This window comes from Notolepis coatsorum (assembly GCF_963971535.1).
Source record: "Notolepis coatsorum genome assembly, chromosome: 3".
NCBI lineage: Eukaryota > Metazoa > Chordata > Actinopteri > Aulopiformes > Paralepididae > Notolepis > Notolepis coatsorum.
In genome coordinates, this window is record NC_140167.1 from 60,448,473 (window position 1) to 60,472,708 (window position 24,236).

The 24,236-nt window shown below is 45.2% G+C and overlaps 1 protein-coding gene across 1 annotated transcript in view; it reads left to right on the forward strand.

Annotated features, from left to right (window-relative positions):
- fcho1 (FCH and mu domain containing endocytic adaptor 1) overlaps positions 1-24,236 on the forward strand; it is a 253,690-nt gene that overhangs the window by 152,563 nt on the left and 76,891 nt on the right. The window contains exons 5-11 of the mRNA XM_084310518.1: positions 4,690-4,831; positions 6,121-6,273; positions 8,443-8,547; positions 21,162-21,260; positions 21,769-21,865; positions 22,045-22,162; positions 22,819-22,843. Coding sequence (XP_084166644.1) covers positions 4,690-4,831; positions 6,121-6,273; positions 8,443-8,547; positions 21,162-21,260; positions 21,769-21,865; positions 22,045-22,162; positions 22,819-22,843 — 739 coding nt within the window. The remainder of the gene's footprint in view (positions 1-4,689; positions 4,832-6,120; positions 6,274-8,442; positions 8,548-21,161; positions 21,261-21,768; positions 21,866-22,044; positions 22,163-22,818; positions 22,844-24,236) is intronic.

The following is a 24,236-nucleotide window of genomic DNA, read 5'->3' on the forward strand; positions in this document are numbered from 1 at the left end:
GAGCCATACTATTGTCTCCATAGCTATAATACAGAACACACAATGGGTCTACAAACATCGCTAAAATTGTTTAATGTTGGCGCCATTTAGTAAAGATGGCGAAAGCTTATGGCAGTCAATGAGTTAAGGTGAGTTAATAAATTCACTCTGAAAATCTGCTCCGCTCTGATAAACTGACTCTTCGGTCTGAGCGTCCAGTGTGCACAACTTGAGTGCGCTCGCTCTGACACACTGAAAGCCAATTTACCTTAAAACAAGTTTAGTTTAGCTAACGCCATTATGCATCGGAGCTGTGGTTTCGCTGTGATCAACATGGCTAACAAGCAAATCAATTCTTTCTATAACTGTGCGTCTGTATTGCAACCAATAACATGGTGTTAGATTTGGATCAATCAGCCAGTATCACCTCCATCGTTGTCGTTGTGTAGTTTCTGCGTTGTGTTTATTTCTCTCTGTCTTCTCATACTGGCTGTACAATCTTTGTCATTCCCCTTTAATACAATCCGTAACCATAAGTATTCGACACTGGACAGCGTAGTACCTTTCTTGGAATCGTTGTTTATTACATAAACAAAAGCCTCAGATGTTACCCATTTCGTATTGTCCTTGAAAAGTCTTTGATGGAACACTAAATTCATTATTCTATCGTCTCTTCTGCTGTTTAGTCCAATGGTGGCTGAGGCCTTGTCGTTAGCCAAAACCCTTCTCCCGTTAGCCGAAGCTAATGATGATGTGTCATCTCCCCTCCCCCACCGGCAAGGGTGAGGGAGGGATGAAAGTCTCTGATCCACGTCCGCTTGCGTCAGCTTCGTGTCTAGATCTAACTTACACCCGGAAGGAAACTCACATTTATAATATTCATCATAATCATTATCATCTCGGCATATCAATGACAGGCCCGCCTGTAGCTGTTCCGCAACCGTTGCTATTTCCGGGGTAGGCCTGATTGGCCCCGACAGGCACGTGACCCGCCGCGGCCACGCCCCGCGGCAGCCCCAGCGGCAAGCGCGCTACTGCTGGAGTTCGATTCGCCTTTCACATCGCTGCCGTTGGCGAAAGCAGGATGAGAGGCGAGAGCGTAGATTTCGCTGTGTATCATTTAATCATTTAACATTTGAAAGGCATACATTGTTGTCATACAGAAGTACAGAATACTTTTATCCAAAATGCTTCTTACTGTTACACTGTTAGAGACTGTGCTAGACAAATGAATGACTAATTCGGTCAGAAATAACGTAACTAATAACGTTAGTAAGCACTGCTTATATGCTTATTATGTCTGCGGGGTACAGTAAACGTTTCTCCCGGTACATTCTGAAGAGCACACCGCTGTATGTTGGAGAACCAGCGGTCTTCCGAAGTTCCGCTCGAGTGAGACTAAAGCCCTCGGCATAAGCCCCAATAAGACCGTCACCAGAGCTCAGCGATGCCGCTCGCGTGAGCATATTCTCCCCGCTATTTTATTTCATACAACAATGTATGTCTTTCAAATGTTAAATGATAAATGATTGCATGACTGCCGACTGCGGCGCGACGCTGTACATATGTCTCTATACTATTTTATTACATACAACAATGTATGCCTTTCAAATGTTAAATGATAAATGATTGCATGACTGCCGACTGCGGCGCGACGCTGTACATATGTCTCTATACTATTTTATTTCATACAACAATGTATGCCTTTCAAATGTTAAATGATAAATGATTGCATGACTGCCGACTGCGGCGCGATTATTATGACTGATGACTGCGATGTGATGCGATGTGAAAGGCGCCGCGAACTCCTGCCTAATAATGCTGCGGGCGGCGTTGAAGGCGGAAAGCGCCTGTGAACCACAGCAGCCTCGTTGCCGCGTCCTGAGGCTGCCGCGTGGGGCGTGGCCGCGGCGGGTCACGTGCCTGTCGGGGGCCAATCAGGCCTACCCCGGAAATAGCAACGGTTGCGGAACAGCTACAGGCGACAGGCCCGCCCCTCTTCTTGTTACCATGTGACGCTGCCATGGCAACTGCTTTTAACCTTTAGTATTGTTCAATGTCAAACTCTGCATAGTTCTCTCTGACCAAATCTGCACTGTTCCCAGTCCTTATCAGTGTTTATGTTTAAACCTTGGCATGCACACACTCTCTCTGACCTGGCTGCTCTCAGATGGCTACAAGCAGTGCTGTCTTCGACCACAGCTATTTGACCCAGATCACTATAGCAACCGCTCAATTGTTGATATTATCCCCCCTAGTTCTCTCTGTTCCACCCAGATGATAACGGGCCTGTCTGCACAGTTTTGGCTGGAAACACACATACAGGATAATGATGGTGATGATGATGATGATAGGGCTGGGCGATATAACGATAATTATCGCGATATATTTTAATAATCGATACCGAAAAGAAAAAAAATCAGAGACAGTGGACGGACTTGTCTTTCTTGCCTGAAACTTAAAATAATGGCTTTGCTTGTCCAAATGACAATACTGACCAAATTGAGATTTATTTTTCTCTTTTATTTTGTTTGCTTTCTAATTTAAAATACAGTTTGAAACCGTCTGTACACAGTAGGCTATGTGTGCTAGCAGAGCTAGTCTCCTGTCATGAGTCACGGTGCACATGTGCGGTGGTTTGTCCACCAAAAAAGCACCAAAAGATAGAAAACAAACTAGCAGAGCCAGAACTGTTCAACTCCCCTGGAGCCACAGCCAGCAGAGAAGCCGGTTTACTTTCGCTTTCAAACCAGCTGCAGCCTGAGAACTGGAGTGTGAGGGGATGTAACACTAAAGATGGAGGCAACGACAAAGAATTGCTGCAAAATAAACATACATCTGTTGTTTAAAAAAAAATATATATATATTTTTTTTATATACAGTATATCTTTTTTTGTATCGATTTTTTTTGTTTGTTATCGATCTCTATATCGGTTATAAACCAAATGCAAATCATCGATTTCCTTCAATGGGCATCATATAGCTTACATCCTGGTCCCTGCTGGGATGTACCAACTGAACACCACTGTGGGGGTTATATAAAAATCCTAGGTTGATTTGATTTTGTATACATTTTAAGGCTCAAGGAGCTGATTGACTGCCTACCTCAAAGACTGTTCTCTTATTTTGCACATTTTCAGTAAATATTTGATTGAAATTTAAGTTTTATCTGGTGATTATTTGAGTGATTGTTTCATATTGGCTCAGCCAGGTTATATAGGATGCCAAGTCTACATCATTTCTGTTGTTTATAGCACAATAACATCTGATTTAATGTGATTGAAGAAGTGAAATGATCATTTTGAGTACGTAAATATTAAATTTGCCTACAGCCGCATAAGATGCTGGAAAAGCTTGAAAAGGCATCTTAAAAAGCTTAAAGTGCTTGAATTTTGCTTTGGAAAAGGTGTAAGAACACACACACACACACACACACACACACACACACACACACATACACATATACATACATACACAGCATCAGCCATGTGGCTTCTGCTCTGCTTCCTCCGACAACTCTCTGCCGCATCTATACTTTCCGTAGCCGCATTTCTGGCAGACGCTCTCTGATTGGCCACTGTTGCCCAATCGCGTGACGAGCTGTGTCTTTGCCCATTTCCTCGTCGAACAGCCTGCAAACTACCTGGCGTTCTATCGCCATTCTCTAAGACAAACTCTAACCTTAACCAACTTCGAAAGAGTGCCTAAGCTTAACCGTCGAAATAACTTGCCGTCACGCTCTAAGACAAACTCTAACCTTAACCAACTTCGAAAGACCAGTGTAGAAACAGGCGTCGGCCAATCAGAGAGCGTCTTGCCAGAAATGCGGCTACGGAAAGTATAGACGCCTCTCTGCCTGCTTCACTTCCTGAGTGCTGATGCTACAGAGAGGGGAGACACAGTTGAACCGTAACTGGATTTAAAACACTGAATTAATAACTGAAAGAAATGGTTCAGTTTGTATAAAAAGGCCTTTTTGGACCTATCACAAACTAGGGTAATCATTTATTAGTTTCCCATGACTAATAAACTCATGACAACACCTGTATTGTTGACACTCAATATCTGTAGAGCGCTTACTTTGATCTTTAACATTATGCGGCTACATTGATCCACTGTGTCTGTCATCTAGTATCCATTTGTTGGACAGACAGAGTTGACATTATGTTCTAATTTAAAAATAAACCAACGGACAGTAATACCGTCCGTCAATTTTCGATCCTTTCATTGATCAATGTAGCTGCAGCCTTATTTAGCGCAAACATACTGTTGCTGGTCTGGACTGGTCCTCTGAGCTCCTCCAGTCGATCTGCTGCGGGCCTTTAATCTGAAATATTTCCAAATCCTCTGTCATCGTTGTGTAACCTGCCATGTCGTCTCTTTCTCTCTTGATTACTTAAATATAAACTATAGAATTTCATAATAGTGCCCTGCCCTCATGATTCATCATGTGAATTCATCCTGTGTGTGTGTGTGTGTGTGTGTGTGTGTGTGTGTGTGTGTGTGTGTGTGTGTGTGTGTGTGTGTGTGTGTGTGTGTGTGTGTGTGTGTGTGTGTGTGTGTGTGTGTGTGTGTGTGTGTGTGTGTGTGTGTGTGTGTGTGTGTGTGTGTGTGTGTGTGTGTGTGTGTGTGTGTGTGTGTGTGTGTGTGTGTGTGTGTGTAATCTGTGCATGCATGCTTGTGCCTGTATGTGTGTCTTGTGTCTTCTAGGACATTTGCTCCCTTGTGGGACGTGTTCCGGGTGTCGTCGGACAAGCTGGCGCTGTGTCACCTGGAGCTGATGAGGAAGATGAACGACCTCATCAGAGACATCAACAAGTATGGGGACGAGCAGGTCAAAGTTCACCGCAAGGTAAAACCATGAGCTCTCTGTGTCTGGGATAGAGTAGAGCTGGGAGGTACTGTATACCCAATATGAAGGCATACCGTCATGGATCCATGCAGCAGTATGGATATTTACTATACCGTCATCCATGATATATACAATCATAAACGAATATATATAAAGTCTACCTACTGTATATATTTTTTAATTACATCCAACTGTTTTTCCTTGCAGCAGTATCAAAAAAGGAAATTATAAATAGGCATGGAAATAGTTTCAGAAAAAGGAGCAATTGCATTCAACATAGAAAACCTTTGACTGGACAAAGAGGCTTTTCACTGTTCCAGTCGGTCTTGTTTATTATGTGTCGGCCTCTAAATGCAACCAGCTCTATCATTAGCACCCTGTTGTAACTGCCTGTCTCGGCATACTGTAGGTCATCTGTATTCATTCTTCTGTTTCAAAAACCAGATAATTAATGGGAGGCTGAGTGGCGCAGTGGGCAAGGCGCTCGCCACTAACACAGGAGATGCTGGTATCTCTGCGTTGCTACCGGCCTGGCCGACCGTCATACTAACACAATTAGCAGTGTTAGAGGGTGGGAAAGCCGGTGGGTGGGGATTGGATGTTGTGGACAGCGACTCCTACAGGTCGGTTGGGTGACGCCTGTACAGCAGAAACAGGAAGTATCGGCACACGTTACTCCTCGCCACTGAGAGTTCGAGCTGTCTGGTGAAAAGATGCGACAGGCAGCCTCCTCGTGTACCGGAGGGGACACGTGATGCAAGGCTTCTATCCTCACTACAGCCGACCAGTGGGAGGCATAGTCTAGCAACGTTCAAGACAGGGGAGGGAAGAATTGGAAATACGAAATTGGGATGGGAGAAAAATAGAAAATAAGGAGAAGAAGTGAAAAAAAAAACAGAGAATTATCTGACCACAGCAGCTGCTCTTCTGTGTGTGAGTGTGAGTGTGTTAATTTTGCGTATGCCTGCGTGAATGTGTGTTTTTACGCACGTTTGTGTGTCTCCTCTATTTGTCTCTTTATGTCTGTGACTGGGCATAAATAAATCGATATGTGAAATATGTGGACATAAAAAATGTGTGAATACATAAGTGTGTTTGTGTGTGTGTGTCTGCGTGCAAGGACGTGTGTGTACAGTATATGTGTTTTTTTCAACTGTGGACATACAGTAACTAGATCATTATAGAAATGTGAAAAAAAATTGTTTGTGTCTATCCATGTTTGATATGTCTGTGCATGTGTATTTCCACTCATATCTTTTCTGTGTGCGTGCATGTCCTCGTCCTCCCAGACCAAGGAGGAGGTGGTGGGGACTCTGGAGGCGGTCCAGGCTCTGCAGGTCCAGAGCGGTCAGCTTCAGAAGACCAGGGAGGGCTACCACACCAAGTGTCTGGAGCTGGACAGACTGAAGAAAGAGGGAGCACCACTGAAAGAACTGGAGAAGGTCTGAGATCACTTTATAGAACTGGTTTACCATAAGAAAATTAACTATAAGGTCTGAGATCACTTTATAGAACTGGTTTCCCATAAGAAAATGAACTATAAGGTCTGAGATCACTTTATAGAACTGGTTTCCCATAAGAAAATTAACTATAAGGTCTGAGATCACTTTATAGAACTGGTTTCCCATAAGAAAATTAACTATAGACAGTTTCATCTTGACATGGATATAACATTCTAAAAGGACACACGTTTATTTCCTGTTGCAAAAACTTGCTAATGCAATAACTGACAGAAAATACAACTGTTCCCTAGCAACATAATTCCAGTCAATGAAGCTGTCTATGGACCTTTTCAAAATAATTCAGTTCCTAGGGCAAAAGCTTGGGCCCAAGTAGGTTTGCTGTCAGCTATTGACATTAGCAAACACGGCATTAGGAAATACACTTGGGCCCATTTAGAATGTTTATGTTGTGAAGTTTGAAAAGGTTTTCATCATTTCAGAGTCGTATTTAACACTTCCTGGAATATGTCATGTAATCATATAATCATAATGGTATAACATATTCCAAATCTTTTAACTTTATAACTCTTGAACCTTAATGACTTTGTTTTAGAGACAGTTTATGAGACCGTTTTATAGTTTTGGGATGTGTGTGAGATTATGGGCATGATAAATCAGCTTCATATTTTGTTCCTTTCAACAGCCTTGTTTAAATTGACACTAAGGAAATCTCCAACCCCCTCTCTTCCCTGTGTCCAGGAGCATTACCCATATTCATTGTTTTGTACGTTTGCGATGTTGTCTCACTAAGCTCACACATTTCAAGCATCAGTGATATAACGTTCAGTGATGTATGTTTAATTAAAAACGCAGCCGCCAATTTTACAGACATTTCTCCAACCAATCATCAACCGACAACCAGCATGGTGTGCGCACACAGGGGTTGGCCCTGCAATTTGAGTGGCTTTGATCTACCAATTGAAAGTATGGTTTGGGACTTTGGCTTTTTGTGTGTGTAGTGGCTGAAATCTTTGGGCTGAAACTGCGTTCTGAATAGCACAAGGTTTGACCTCCCTAACGGGTGTTTAAATGTCTTCAAATGTCTTTCTAATGGGTCTGCTTCCCAAGGTGAAACTAAATTAATACATCTGGTCCCCCTGTAACAAGCCCTTTTATCTCTGCTTCATTCTCCCTCTAGGGCCTAGGCCATACTACCAGTCACACTACAGCTAGCTACACTAGGCTTAATGTTAGCTAATATGTAACGGTTAATGATACGGTAACTAACATTATCAAAGAGCATTAGCCTTAATGTTCGCTAATATGTAACGGTTAATGATACGGTAACTAACATTATCAAAGAGCATTAGCCTTAATCTTAGTTAATATGTAACATTAATGATACGGTAACTAACATCAAAGAGCATTAGCCTTAATCTTAGTTAATATGTAACAGTTAATGATACGGTAACTAACATCAAAGAGCATTAGCCTTAATCTTAGCTAATATGTAACAGTTAATGATATGGTAACTAACATCAAAGAACATTAGCCTTAATCTTAGCTAATATGTAACAGTTAATGATGCGGTAACTACTGTAGGCTGAGAGAGGTCCCCCTGTAATGAGCCATTTTCTCTCTGCTTCATTCTCCCTCTAGGCCATATTTCCAGTCACGCTACAACTAGCTACACTGTCATATTACCACGTAGCCAGAAGTGTCACTTTGTGAAATAATTGCTGTTGCTTTTAATTATAGAGGAGAATTGGTTCTCTGTGACTTAGTTTCATATAAGAGTCGCATTGGTCTCTCTCTCTCTCTCTCTCTCTCTCTCTCTCTCTCTCTCTCTCTCTCTCTCTCTCTCTCTCTCGTCTCTCTCTCTCTCTCTCTCTCTCTCTCTCTCTCTCTCTCTCTCTCTCTCTCTCTCTCTCTCTCTCTCTCTCTATGTCTATGTCTCTCTCTCTCTCTCTCTCTCTCTATGTCTCTCTCTCTCTCTCTCTCTCGTCTCTCTCTCCTCTCTTCTCTCTCTCTCTCTCTCTCTCTCTCTCTCTCTCTCTCTCTCTCTCTCTCTCTCTCTCTCTCTCTCTCTCTCATCTCTCTCTCTCTCTCTCTCTCTCTCTCTCTCTCTCTCTCTCTCTCTCTCTCTCTCCTCTCTCTCTCTCTCTCTAGGTGGAGATGAAGTCAAAGAAATCGGCGGAGACGTTCGCGGTTTGCATTGAGAAGTACAATCGTGTGGGAGGAGACTTTGAACAGAAGATGAGCGAATCTGCCCAGGTCAGCTCAGCTCAGACCGGCCGACTGTCGTCTCTCTCTCGCTCTTTCTCACTTATTTCTGCCCCCTTCTCTCTCACACTTTCTCTGTATTTCTCTCTCTCTCTCGCTCTTTCTCATTTTGTATTTCTCTGTATTTCTCCCCCCCCCCCCCCTGTGTTGCACTTACTCTTTCTCCCTCTCCTCCAGTCTTTCTCTTTTTGTGTCTCTTTCACTCACTCACTCACTCACTCACTCACTCACTCACTCACTCACTCACTCACTCACTCACACACACACACACACACACACCACACACACACACACGCACACACACCGTGCAGTCTCACGCTGCATGCTGTTCTTGGTGATGTCACACTGGGACGACCAACCCCACAGGCCCCTTCAAACGCTTGTCACCCCCCCACACTCCCTCTCAAGTCCCTTAGTGATTACCTTAAATCACAGCTTCCAAATCACCATGGTTACTGTCACTGTTTCCAAGGAAACCATTAAACCCCAATGCGTGTTTCTTTTTGTTTTCAATGCATGTTGAAATGTTGACTGGAATCCTTGTAACCAATTATGCCATACTTAATAGCCATCAGGATAGGCTCGCCTAATTATGAGGAGAGGGGGGAGAGAGAGAGAGAGAGAGAGTGATTTTTTAAATCCTTGTTTAAACAGCCAAGTTAAGTCAGAGGAACACGTTCTTATTTACAGGAAGATGGTGCTGTCGTAACGGCGGAGGCAGAGAGAGCTGCCCAGTACAACAACAGTATTGTACTACTGAATTACATTATATTCCCTCCATGATTGACGTCATGCAAAGTGTCTTAACAGAACATCCGCTTTTGCTGTTAGCTCATCTAGGGTCAGCCGTGCTGGCTCCCAAACACTAGGCTATGTTGGCTACCAAATATTACAGTTAATGATACAATAGCATTAGCCTTAATGTTAGCTAATATTTAACAGTTAATGTTACGGTAACTAACTTATCAACAAGCATGAGCCTTAATGTTAGCTAATATGTAACGGTTAATGATACAGTAACATTATCAAAGAGCATTAGCATTAATGTTAGCTAATATGTAACCGTTAATGATACGGTAACTAACATTATCAAAGAGCATTAGCCCTTAATGTTAGCTAATATGTAACAGTTAATGATAACAGTAACATTATCAAAGAACATTAGCCTTAATCTTAGCTAATATGTAACAGTTAATGATACAGTAACATTATCAAAGAGCAGTCGTTGTTAGGAGATGGGAGAGCATTTGGTCTCATTAATCTACCCCACACAGACACTGTGATGACCAGACAGGCGACCTTCTGATGACAAGCTGGCTTCTTTAACTATTACCTCTTTATCCAGGAGGCTTCCACCACCTGCCCTGTCAAGACAATATACTCAATCCCACTCGGGACAAATGAGGCAGCTGGAATGAGGGCAGATCAAGCCCTTGTGCTAAATCGACTCTAATTACCACAGGCTTATTATTACCTGGCATCCCCAGCTTCCATTCTCCTCATGTCTCTCTCTGTCTCTGTCTCACTCTTTCTGCCTGGCTCTCTCTCTCTCGCTCTCTCTCTCTCTGTCACTGTCTCTCTCTCTTGTGTTCTGCCTGGTTGCTCCTCATTAGACCTGTGGTCTCCATCTAAAGTAGTCCCTCTGTATCTGTGTTAAATGTCTAGTCCTCATTAGACCTGTGGTCTCCATCTAAAGTAGTCCCTCTGTATCTGTGTTAAATGTCTAGTCTTCATTAGACCTGTGGTCTCCATCTAAAGTAGTCCCTCTGTATCTGTGTTAAATGTCTAGTCTTCATTAGACCTGTGGTCTCCATCTAAAGTAGTCCCCTCTGTATCTGTGTTAAATGTCTAGTCCTCATTAGACCTGTGGTCTCCATCTAAAGTAGTCCCTCTGTATCTGTGTTAAATGTCTAGTCCTCATTAGACCTGTGGTCTCCATCTAAAGTAGTCCCTCTGTATCTGTGTTAAATGTCTAGTCCTCATTAGACCTGTGGTCTCCATCTAAAGTAGTCCCTCTGTTTCTGTGTTAAATGTCTGGGCCCTCATTCATCAATGTGGACGTAGAACATGTTCTATTTCCACACGTAAGCACAGAATGTAGAATCAGTGTATGCACAGAAATATCGGATTCACCCACACGTGCGTATGCAGGTTCTACGCACACCTGTCATGATGAATCTCACCTTGGCCCTGCGCCGAGGCTCTTGCACACTTTCACGTATTTGCATACCAAAACCGCCCCGATTAACATATACGGTAATGGACACCCCCATGAAATGTGGAAGAATGGACTAAACCGAGGGTGTTGTACACTGTCGGATATTATACCTATTAACTTCCTAAAAGACCATTGCTGCCTGGACACCGCAAACACTAATAAAGACCATTAACCACTGTTTTGCCGTTGCCCGTTAGTGTCATTAATGCATGCTGGAATAAGAATGCCTTTCTTAATCTATTTTTAATATTAATAATTATTATAATACAATAAAAGACAGCTCCGTCTTTTAATACACATATATTGTACAGTAACGTCAAATAAATACTACAGTCCCCGCTGAAATAAAGGTTCTGCACGCACATACCAGCAGTGATCTACAGCATAAAAGATAGCCACTTTATAATACTATTCTGAGTAGATAATTCATCTGTATCGCAACAGAGTCACGGATCTGGTCGGGGCAGGTATCATTATGTCGGGAAAATCCTTATGAAATAAACAAAAGTGAATTAAAGAATTTAAAAACAAAGTTTAGCATATTAAATTGTTTTATAAGCTTTCTGAGTAGATAATTCATCTGTATCGCAACAGAGTCACGGATCTGGTCGGGGCAGGTATCATTATGTCGGGAAAATCTTTATGGAATAAACAAAAGTGAATTAAGGAATTTAAAACGAAGTTTAGCATATTAAATCGTTTTATAAGCTTATAGCTTTTTTCGTGCTGATTTGAGAGGGTCCAGCTGCAGAGCCGGAGAGCAACTCTCAGGGCCAAGATAGCACTTATACTATTTTGAGAGAGACAGCAGAGAGACAGACAGCAGAGAGACAGACAGACAGACACTGTTCCACAGTGTGTGTGTGTGTGTGTGTGTGTGTGTGTGTGTGTGTGTGTGTGTGTGTGTGTGTGTGTGTGTGTGTGTGTGTGTGTGTGTGTGTGTGTGTGTGTGTGTGTGTGTGTGTGTGTGTGTGTGTGTGTGTGTGTGTGTGTGTGTGTGTGTGTGTGTGTGTGTGTGTGTGTGTGTGTGTGTGTGTGTGTGTGTGTGTGTGTGTGTGCGTGCGTGCGTGTGTGACTACTAGTCTAATAGTAGAGACTCAGCCCCCCCCCCCCCCTCTGGACCACCTCCTAGTAGAGACTTCTCTAGGAAGAAGACGAAGATGAGGATTAAGGCGAGACACTGCAGTGTACACTGTACATTGGAATATTGACAAAGCCATACTTGGTCATTTACTGTACATTGGAGGGGGTTGGGTTAGGACATTTGCAGGGTCCAGTTTCGAATTGCAGTCTCCCGTAGGTGTTCTTTGAGTGTTTTTGAAAGTGGGTAGTGATTCACATTCCTTTACAGCTTTCCTTTACTAACTGGATAGTTGATGATATAAACATTTAATTCCATTATCTGAAATATTCTAAAATCATTAAGTCTGCTATAAGCCATTATCGTGATTATTATTTTCTCACAGTAGTGTGTGTGTGCGTGCGTGTGTTTGGCTAAAGTGGATAGAAAAAACAGTACTGTGTAAAAGTCTTAGGCACCCAAGAGTTTTTATATAAATTGTCTTAGATGTAAATATTTGTATTAGTGTGTCAGTAGACTACTCTTAGTACATTTTCATTTAATAATTTTTTAAAGCATCTTCATGGTTTAATAATGCAAACATATGTTGCAGGGACTTATTATAATCATCATATTGGTGTGACTGTATGCATCAAAGGGTTAAATCAAGCATTTTTAAGTGCTTTAGAGGAAATGTCAAAATATTGCGATATATATCGTGTATCGTGATATGGCCAAAAAATATTGCGATATCATTTAGAGGCCATACCGCCCAGCGCTAGTCAGGATTAGAGAACCTGTCTTGTTGCCTTGTTGTGGTAACTGGTGCTGTTTTATAGGGTTAGAGAACGTGTCTTGTTGCCTTGTTGTGATAAATAATGTTTTCTATTGTTGGAGAACCTGTCTTGTTGCCTTGTTGTGATAAATAATGTTTTCTATGGTTAGAGAACGTTAGGTTATGACTATAACCAAGTTCTGTTAGTTAGGGGCGATGCTTGGCATCGCTACTGCACTATCTCGCGTACGTGCACGCGTACTGAATAAACCACAAATGTACCTCTAATACCAGTATTAGTCTGACCACACCCCTCATCAGCTTACCTTCATAAGCAGGTGTGTGGTCACCTGCTCTCCTCCTTCCCAAGCTTTCACCACAAGGTGAGGACAAGGGCTGCAGCGGCCGTCCGATGCCAAGCATCGCCCCTAACTAACAGAACTTGGTTATAGTCATAACCTAACGTTCTGTATCGTTAGTGGCTTAGCTTGGCATCGCTACTGCACAAGGGAGGCCAAGCGGAGCCACTTGGCTGACAAATACACCCCGCTGACAGCCCCCCAAAACCATCAGAACAGGGAGGGCCGAGCCCCCCCGACCCCCCCTAATGGAGGGTAGCCCCCCTATTAGGGACGTCACGGGAGGGCGACGGACCCGACCGTGCGAAGAGGCACTCAAGCAACTCAACGCACAGGGTGAGCAGACCGTGGCTCGACCCCACGACTACACACACGCACAACCCGCATGCCACCCGGGAACGAACGGAGGAACAACCTCGTTACTGCCCCCAGAATCACGGGGTCAAGGGCAAACCCAACCCCGTGGCAAGGCCGTAGCAGCGGAGCACGAAGGAAGACCCAGACCCACCAAAAGGACTGGACTCCCTAGAATGGGGGCCCGGAGAAGTCCATGATGCCAGCATCAAGACCCCACCAGGTGGGCACGTAGTGCCCCGCCCCCCACATCGCCAGCGTATTCGGACAAAGGCCCCTCAGTTACTGCACCTGGTATTCCCAGGCGGAACCAACCAGGCCAGAACCTGCCCAGCTTCCGAGATCGGACGAGATCGGGCGTGTTCAGGTCGGTATGGCCGTAAGCCGAGCGGGCCCCGTCCCCCCAATAGCACACCGCCTGGCACACTGACCCTGCAGAATAGGCAGTCAGCATGGCCGTAAGCACACAAAAAGGTTAACCAACGGAAGCAGGCAGCGCACCGGGGAAAAACCAGGCAACAGGCTGTTAACCCTAGCCTGGAGACTGCGGACGAGACAGGCGCCAGAGGGGACAGCTGAACACAGCCGCCCCGGCGGAAGGAGCGTAAGCTGGCGGTGTTGCATGACCAAGCCTCCATTTAACAACCCCCACCCAGAGGGGTCGAGGCAGAGAAGGCTGACACGATTGGCAGACGTCATGAACGTGCAGGGGCACCCTCAAACGGTGAACCCGGGAGTTGACACTGCTCCAACACACCAGGGAATCAACCACCTCGGTGTTACCCAATGCGGTGGTTGTTCCTATAACCCCTCAAGAAAAAACTCCAAAACACACCTGCGGGTATACACCGGCTATACCGCAGTACAAGTGTTTCAGTTTCCAAAAAGGGTTAACCCAGGCCTACGGGTCGCAAACATCACTTCGGACCGGGCCTGGCGGTACGGGAAGCACAGGGTCACCAGAGGAGGTCAAAAAACCACCCCCACAGGCCCCTCTTCGCCATGCGTGAGAGAGGAGCGAAAAATAATGGAGAACCAGCCCCTAAGCACACCGTACCTGGTATTCCCCGGCGGTCTCCCAACCAAGTACTAACCAGGACCAACCTGTGTAGCGGCCGAGATCCGACGAGATCGAGCGCGTACAGAATGGCATGGCTGTAAGCCATGACGACAGTGCTGAGTAAAAACATACCCAACCAGGGTCTCCATAGCGCTTAACCCTGTGACACCCAGACCGACCTGGCATTTTTCCCCCTGAAAAAAGCCCAAGTCCCTCAGGGTACCAGAACAGCAGATCTGCATCCCCGGCGGACAACGGGTTCAACTGATCTGGACCAGCGTGACCAGAACCAGTCCCGTGCCCTAACCACGCCGACATGCCTACTCCAGGAGAAGGGCAGATATGCGTGTTGATCTTAACATGAAAAGAAGGCGCCACCCAGACGTTCGGACGAACCGCGCCTGGTGGCCCACCCCAAGGGCGTGAGACCCCACTACATATGTTCAGATCCATCCCGTCATCATCCCCCAGACATGAACGAGAATCCGTCGACAACCCACCCAGGTCATGGGATGTGGTCGCCGGAAGAGGAAAAACCCCCATCTCAGTTGCTTTATAAAAACGCTGTTCCAACCACAAGCAACTAAGGCGTGCCAGTCAATCGCCTGTTTACAGCGAGCTAGCACTATACGTGCGTCGGGACACACCCCCATCAATGAACAGGCTATTTAGACCTGTCATTGAATCCCCAAGGCGCCCAGGGGAACGACAAGAGGGGTGTGACACTCCCTAACTCCAACACTTCTGGAATAGAAAGAAGGAAGCATCAACAGTATGTATCCCAGTCTACACAGCCGGGGTAAAAAATGTTCACATTTTTACATCCCACCACCCTCCCATAGGAAAGAGACGGGGATCCCCAGAGAGACTTCCCACGCGAGCTGTACAGATTGAAAAGAATATATTGCACCTTGAGCCATGTAAAAAACTGGTTTTAGGGCCTCCGGGGAAGAGGCACCGAACCCATACACACTCAATAAACGAATTGAATCGAATATACATACAATAGAAAAGGACCCTTCTAGAGGGTCCACTCACTTTGACAATCTGAGGAGGAAGGCTCTGTACTCTGATGGAGGCTTCCTCACATGGAAGAAGGAGTCCGAACTCACAGAAGGCCTGAGTAGGCGCTTGGTGAGGAGGAGCCCTGACCACCCCCCCTGAAAACAGATCCATCACATGGACCTGAACAGCACACGGAAGTCCTACCAACAGAGACGCGCACGGTGACGTACTCTATGGCGGGGGAATTCCTGCGGTGCACACGCCCAATATACCAGGCCGTGGGACCAGGAACTCCCTCCCCCCCCCCCCCCCCCCCCCCGTAACGTGCCGAACCGCCACGTGACGGGAACCTTGAAGGACAGGGGGTGTACCCCTGACCGACAGAACAATGGGGAGAGGAAAGGTTACCAGTTCACCCCTTTACGACCCCACACCCATGATACGACGTAACGACAAAAAGAGAATATGACACAGTCATAGTCAGCTCTATGAAGCGTTTCACAGCTCCACACAGCGCACGAGCTAACCTGCTATCTGATTTTTACTAAGGAAAAACACAGAATAGAGAGGGCTCTAAGAACCCCGGTCCAACATACACATGTGCTTCTGTGGCCAGTACAACCCAGTTGTAGGTCACATGACACACACAACCCATCATCACCTACAAAAAATGGCAAAAACACTCAACAGAGGAACGCCGTTTTTTTCACAATGAGAGAATACATCATTCTTGATTAGTATCGACCACAGGCCTTGCTAAGCACACATGACAGCAACCAAACCAATTTCCCTTTAGGAAATAAGTTTCTCCAGCAGATTTAGCACAACCTCAGCAATCAAGCTGAGAGTTACATCGTATCCCTACCACACAAAAGACACAATTAATGCACAACATGTCTGATAGGAGGTGATAAAGTCCCCAGGGAACCGGGGGGGGAAACACAATCCTCCTATTTTACCCTCAATACGGCCAGTTAAAACAGGAAAACCTGTTAATGTGTGAACTCACTGTTCATTGTCATTACAGTCTGAGAAAGAACATTCTTTTACTCACTCGTCACCAAGCATAGCTTCATAGGTTAGTTGCCTTAGTAGTGAGTACACGGTACACATAAACACCATGATGTTTCTCACACAACAACCAGATCAATACATCACGATCTGCACGGAGAAGCTAACTGCCAGTGACAAAAACAGCTCACACACAACCCGCAACGTATCCCAAATGCATTGCAACAACACACGTTTTGGGAAAAAACACCGTTATTCACAATACATTTAGCAAGGTAAAAACCAGAAGACGTGTTATGAGGTCTGGCCAACCCCGTACCTACCCGGAACGCAGATCAGCGAAGTGCAGTCACAAGACACCGTAGAACACAGCCGTCCTGTGTTGTTCGATCCGGGCAGCGTCGCCGCTCCACCAGTCGCTACAGTCCTCTTTGTTGACGCAATCCCCGTCTAGGCTCAGGCAGGGTCGACGAACATCCCCTGTCAAGGATGACGTCGTGGTCAAGAGTGTAAAACATGTTAAAATCAAAGCACGTTCAACAGAATAGCATCAAGCTAACGGCTGCTCCAACCGTTCGGGTGCTATTGCTTCCGCTCGCGAGACGCCGATCTACGACGCACGCGATCAGGAGCGAGCTCCCGGCGGCGCGCGAGAAGCCAAGCTACCCCGCGCCAGGCCACCGACCGGCTAACCGTAAGCTATGAACATGTAAACAATGACATAACACTCACCCAGACAGGCCGCCGTTCTGAACCCTCCTCACTTTTTAAGAGAAAAGAGAAAACAAGACGTCAACACCGCTTCACAACGGTGACATTACCACGTCCGGCGGAATCAGCACAGTACCAACTGGCCTGTATAGCTGACTTTGAACATGAATCTGCCGCTATCGCACATTACATGCACATATCCCCTCGTGAAGGAATACTCTCATTTGGATATGAAAGATGGGGTCTTAACACGGTGACAGAGAGAATCCACTCGTCCAGAACACACAGGGATCACCAGTGTCAATGGTCGCGGCCCACTAGTTAAAACTAAAATGGTCGCCAGACCAAGGCCTTCTGTCGCCTAGACGGCTAAACAAAGGACCCTAGCCTGGGGCCGGTTTCCATAAACTTTGTCAAGTAGCCCCCATAGCACTAACAGACAAGTGGAGCCCGCCAGCAAACACTACTCACCCAACCTGGAACGCACCGCTCCTCACAACAGCGGCATGTCCGACAGTTCAGCTGTGGCCTGACAGGTTTCACCCCAACAAACACAGCAAGGAACTGCAGTTGAGAAGCATGCAGCGGCGTGCTCCCAATACGAAAACCGGTGGAGGGTTTGTAGAATGATCATCATCTTCTAGACACTCCAGTACGAAGACAATATCGCCGTATTTTCTCGAAAATAGTGAGAGAGAAAATAAAGATATGATGTCAACGTATCCTTGTTTCCCAAGCTGTTCCTAATCCAATTTCTTCCATCATGGTGTCAAGTGTGGGGATCTACCGAGGCACCTCTTCCTTGTGGTGAAAGCGAGAAGGAGGAGAGCAGGTGACCACACACCTGCTTATGAAGGTAAGCTGATGAGGGGTGTGGTCAGACTAATACTGGTATTAGAGGTACATTTGTGGTTTATTCAGTACGCGTGCACGTACGCGAGATAGTGCAGTAGCGATGCCAAGCTAAGCCACTAACGATACAGAACCTGTCTTGTTGCCTTGTTGTGATAAATAATGTTTTCTATGGTTAGAGAACCTGTCTTGTTGCCTTGTTGCGGTAACTGATGATGTTTTCTATGGTTAGAGAACCTGTCTATGTATTCATGCTACAGAGCTCTAATAATAGATTATATACTATTATGTAGATTATACTCCACAGCTTGGTATGGCTCAGATTTCTTTTAATTAAATTTCAAAGTTGTAAACAATGAAAATGTACCTTAACTGTTTCAGTGCCAATGACGAAAAAAGTCGGGTTATCTCGCCGGTGTTTGAGCACCAATCACGAGAAAAGTCGGGTTTTAATCGTTATTTCTTTTATTCGCTATATACATTCATAATTTATCCATCCAGCCTGATGTTATCATTGGGAATGGCTCTGAGATCGCAAACGGCCAATACCGCCGCCTAACGCCTTGTGGCCGGTATTGCACATAATTGGAATTCCTCTGGCTTGGGCTGTATATCGATCTAAGAAGTCCGGTCCGGGTTTTCCTTCTTGGGCATGACTAACGTTATAAGACACTGATTGGGGACACTGGAGCACCGTGGATTCATGTGTTTTGGTTGATAAACGTTGGAAAGACGACCGCGATCAATATTTGGAATTGGAATCAGGAATTGGATTATTCTTTTTGCAGTACATCAGATATGAGGTCAGGACTATATGTTACCAATCTTGCGTTGATCAGATGATTTTTTCGCCACCATCGGAGCGTGTGTCTGTAATGTACTGTGTAATATAAGCCGTTGGTGGCGCTCGAAGCATATAACCCCCCCCCCCCCCCCCCCCCCCACCCTTTCGTGCGTGTATGATGAAACATAATACCGATAATCTAGCGTTTATTTCAGAATGATTCATAAATCAAGTGAGAAATGGCACGATTTCTAAGGAAATGCATTGAAGCGCGGTTTGCTGGAGTTTCTTGAGATTAGACAGGATCACTCTAAAACTATACTCATATTCACCACGGTATAAAACGGAAATGTATGTATGAAAAAAAAAAAAAATTTTTGCATGTTGACCGGAAGAAACTCACTGACAATCGACATGTTTATTAGATTAGCTATAATATTTTATATAGTTTTTAGCCCTGCAAACACCGCCATCTATCCTTATTCTTTAAAGCGCTGGCCTTCTTACCACAAGGTAAGATAAGATAAGATAAGATAGGGCGGCTACGTGGTGCAGTGGGCAAGGCGCTCACCACGAATACTGGAGACTGGGCTCGAACAGGTTCGCCTCCCTGTTCGAGCCCAGCTCTCCACATTGCTTTCAGTTTAGCTGGTCGTCCGCACTAATACACATTGGCAGTATTAGGGGGAGGGAAACTGATGGGTGGGGATCGGGCGTTGTGGACAGCGACTCCTACAGGTCGGTTGGTGCGCCTGCGCAGTAGAATCAGGAAGCGACGGGGCGGGGCCCCTCCAAAGCCCAGACCCCTGGCGCTGAAAGATCGAGCCGCGCAGGTGGAAAGATGCGACTGCTGTTACCTCGAGTATCGGAGGGGACTCGTGCTATGTATGACTTAGTCCACATTGCAGCCGGCTTGTGGGAGGCATGAAACAGTGTTCAAAGACAGGGGAGGGTTGAATTGGATGATACGAAAATTGGGGATGGGAGAAAAATGGAAGAAAAAGTGGATAAAAAGTGGACAAAAAAAAAAGATAAGATAAGATATTCCTTTATTGATCCCCTTGGGGAAATTCAGGCATCATAGCAGCATGGGGGAAGGGGGGGGGGTACAGGTAGTAAAAACAACACAAGCAGTGTAAACAAATAGGTCAATATAATTTACTATCTAACTAACTGAAATATATATTCACAGTATTCACAGTGTCACATAAGGTGCAGTATGCATAAGGTAGTGTTATAATTGTGGGCGGCTACGTGGTGTAGTGGGCAAGGCGCTCGCCACGAAATCTGGAGACGCTGGGCTTGCCTGTTCGAGCCCCGCTCTCCACATTTGCTTTCAGTTTAGCTGGTCGTCCGTACTAATACACATTGGCCGTATTAGGGGGTGGGAAACTGATGGGTGGGGATCGGGCGTTGTGGACAGCGACTCCTACAGGTCGGTTGGTGCGCCTGCGCAGTAGAATCAGGAAGTGTCGGGCGCATCGTGAGCCTCCCACGCGTTACTCCTCGCCACTGAGAGATCGAGCTGCGCAGGTGAAAAGATGCGACTGCTGTTACCTCAAGTACCGGAGGGGACTTGTGCTATGTATGACTTAGTCCACATTGCAGCCGGCTTGTGGGAGGCAAGAAACAGCGTTCGTGACAGGGGAGGGTTGAATTGGATGATACGAAATTGGGATGGGAGAAAATATAGAAAATGGGAGAAAAAGTGGATCAAAAAAAAAAAGTAGTGTTATAATTTACTATCTCTAACTAACTGAAATATACATTATTCACAGTATCCACATAAGGTGCAGTATGCCTAAGGTAGTGTTATTGTCCTCCTTGGGTTCCTATTAGTTCTAGGTCAATGTCTGGCAGCAGTCGCTGCCCACTGTTGTGGAGCCTGAAGGCCGCTAGTTGCTGCCCACTGTTGTGGAGCCTGATGGCCGCTGGTATGAAGGACTGTCCGAGGCGGTTAGTTGAGTGTCGGGGGGGTATGAGTCTGTGGCTGAACGTGCTTCTCATCTTGACTAGCTCGTCGTAAACGGCGACTTCTAGGCGCTGATTGAGTTAAACATTATGCGAACAGCTGTAGCCGTATTATGACCGATCTGCACCTTTGTTTACATTTATTCATATTTTATATTCATATTCAAATGTTTTATTACTTATATTTATTGTCTTTCTATTACCCTGCCCATACCTGTACCTCCCCTCCCCCATGCTGCAATAACACCTGAATTTCCCCAAGGGGATCAATAAAGTAATATCTTATTGTAGACCTTGGGAAAAAAGAAGGAGAATCATTGATAGTTTAACATTTTGATACACTTTATTGAATGTATTATTGATTTATCTTAGAATCTTTTATTCTGTGTTGAGATCATTACACCTGATATTATTTTCTGTTCATTTTGTGTGTGTGTGTGTGTAGAAGTTCCAGGACATTGAGGAGTCCCACCTGCGTCAGATGAAGCAGCTGATTAAAGGTTACTCCCACTCCATAGAGGACACCCACGTCCAGGTGGGACAGGTATGTCCCAGGGCCTAATACCTAAAGTATGCAGGGCCTAATACAATCAATTGATTTTTTTATTTGAAAATCCCAGTAAAAAAATGCGTACATTTCCATTTTCTCCATGTTATCTTTTCCATATGATCTGATAACCCATATGATATGTTACCCATGTCGCCACCAACGAGTGTAAATGATACACTACAAAGATTTTTTTTCTATTGAAGGGAGGTTTCTGCTTAATGTACCTCCCACTCTCTCTCTGCACTCTCTCTCACATGCTAGTCAAGTCATGTAGAAATGAACAATGTTACTGCAAAGAAGTGGTTCATCCTTCCATTGACTTTGCTCTGTCTTGTTCTACTCTACTCTACTTTACTCGACTCAACTCTGTTCTGTTGTGTCCAGAATCGTGAGGTGTTTAAACAGAACGTAGTAGAAATAGATTTTACTCCGATGAAGTGGTTCATCCTTCCATTAACTTTGCTCTGTCCTACTCTACTCAACTCTGTTGTGGTGTATCCAGGTTCATGAGGAGTTCAAACAGAACGTAGAGAACATCGGCATCGATAACCTCATCCAGAAGTTTGCTGAACAGAAAGGCACCGGCAAAGACAGACCAGGTAACAGTCTGCTCAACCAGAGTGTTTTCATGCTGTTCCATCAAGGACAGGACCCGGTATCAGTCTGCTCAACCAGACCTCAAGACCAATATTTACTTGTTGAAAATAACTTAAATATATTGTCATCTCTGTTGTCCCCTATGTCCTAACCTAGTTGTTGTCTCCGTGTTGTGTCCCAGCGCTGGTTGGCTTTGAGGAGTACATGACAGCTTTGGTGCCAGAAGGAGGGAAGAAGAGTCGGGGCAAAGCTTTCAGGATCCCTGGCCTGAGCAAGAGAGACAAGGAGCCTGACTCTACGTAAGCACACACACACACACACACACACACACACACACACACACACACACACACACACACACACACACACACACACACACACACACACACACACACACACACACACACACACACACACACACACACTAGACCAACATTAACTCTTACACAGAAATTCACTATCTTACACTCAAACACAAGCACAGACATCATTCACTCACTCAATCACATTCTCACACATACACGCTAACATCTACTCACACCCCTTAAACACACACACGCACACACACATTTTCTCTGCACTTCTGATATTAAATCTTGATTTTTCTTCATTCCCTTCTGTGAGCTGTGAGCCATAGAAATATTGAATTACAGTATTATTTTACATTTACATTTAGTCATTTAGCTGACTCTTTTATCCAAAGCGACTTACAAGTTCTGTACGACAAGTCATCAGGAAGGGTACAACTATATCAGCTGAGTAACAATGTTCATCAAAGTGTTGTTGTTTTAGTTTTAGTTTTTTTTATTTTATCCCATTCTCTCGCCTTTGTTACATCATCATTTGAAAGATGGTTGTGTCTCACATGTGAGCTAGTAGATCTGAAAGATGTTGTTGACGAGGTGTTTGTGGTCGTCATGGCTACAACTCTTCTCACTGTGGTTTGTTTTTGCAGGGATTCGGTGCTGACGGAAACGTTGGTGAGTCGGCAGAGTAATTATCAGCTGTGTTCTACTCTCTGCCTGTGTGTGTGTGTGTGTGTGTGTGTGTGTGTGTGTGTGTGTGTGTGTGTGTGTGTGTGTGTGTGTGTGTGTGTGTGTGTGTGTGTGTGTGTGTGTGTGTGTGTGTGTGTGTGTGTGTGTGTGTGTGTGTGTGTGTGTGTGTGTGTGTGTGTGTGTGTGTGTGTGTGTGTAAGGGGTCAAATTTATGTGAATATGTGTACATAAGGTGTATATTATATTATGTGCATGTAGGGAGAGGGGATTCTGGCTGGTTGGGGGGGGGCCTTGTGTGTACAGTATTTATGTGTGTGTATGAGGCTTGTGTGTGTATTTGTGTATATGTGTGTGGGGGTGTGTTTGTGTACATGCATATGAGACGTGTGTGTGTGTGCATGTATATGTGTATGACGCGTGTGTGAGCTTTAGCGTGTGTTGTCCAGGGAGACATGTGTGTGATAATGACGTGTCTCACTGTGTCGGGTTACTGTCCACTATTCTGGGCCGCTCTCAGGAAGGACTTCTCAGGTCAGCTGGAGAGGCTGCATGTGGGCGTGCGCGTCGGGGGTTGGATACTGTGTGTGTGTGTCACATGGGTGTAGGAGGGGGCTTTTGAGGCATTGACAGTCGGGCATTGCAGGAGAGGGGGAGCGAGAGAGAGAGACAGAGGGGGAGGTAGGTAGGAGGGCGCTTTTGAGGAAGTCTGACAGTCTGCATTGCAGGAGAGAGGGAGGAAGAGAGGGGGAGAGAGAGGGAAAGGGGGAGAGAGAAAGAGGAAGAGACAGGGGGAGGGAGAGAGAGGTAGGAAGGGGACAGTCGGCATTGCAGGAGAGGGGGGGAGATAGAGAGATTCTGACAGACTGGTGTCACACAGAGGGGGAGATGGAGGAGAGCAAACAACAGAAGCAGGTTATATAAGACTGGAAGTGACTCAACACTGGAGCCTTTTAGAAAGGAGACGTGTCACTTCAAAGGGTCTTCTGAAGCCTCTGATGACCTGATCATTTCAACAGCCAAGTGTTGTGGGAGACGTTCCGTTCGAGGTGACTGGCCACGTTTTGAGACACGAATGAAAGGGAAATGAAAGTGTAGCATATATTCTTCTTTGAGGCACAAATGGTAGAAGGTCATAAAATGGATGGGGAGGCAAGAGCTCTGAGGAATAATAACTCCACAACTTTTATAGTCTGCATAACTTTTATTCTGGGTGGGGGAGCTTCACACACAAGTCAAGTGTTCTTTTATTGACCCCCTTGCGGAAATTCAGGTGTATAAAATATAAATAATAATAGAATAGAATAATATAATAGAACATAATGATAATAATAGAATGGCAGTATCAATAATAGTAGTAGCACACTGCACCAGAGTGTGT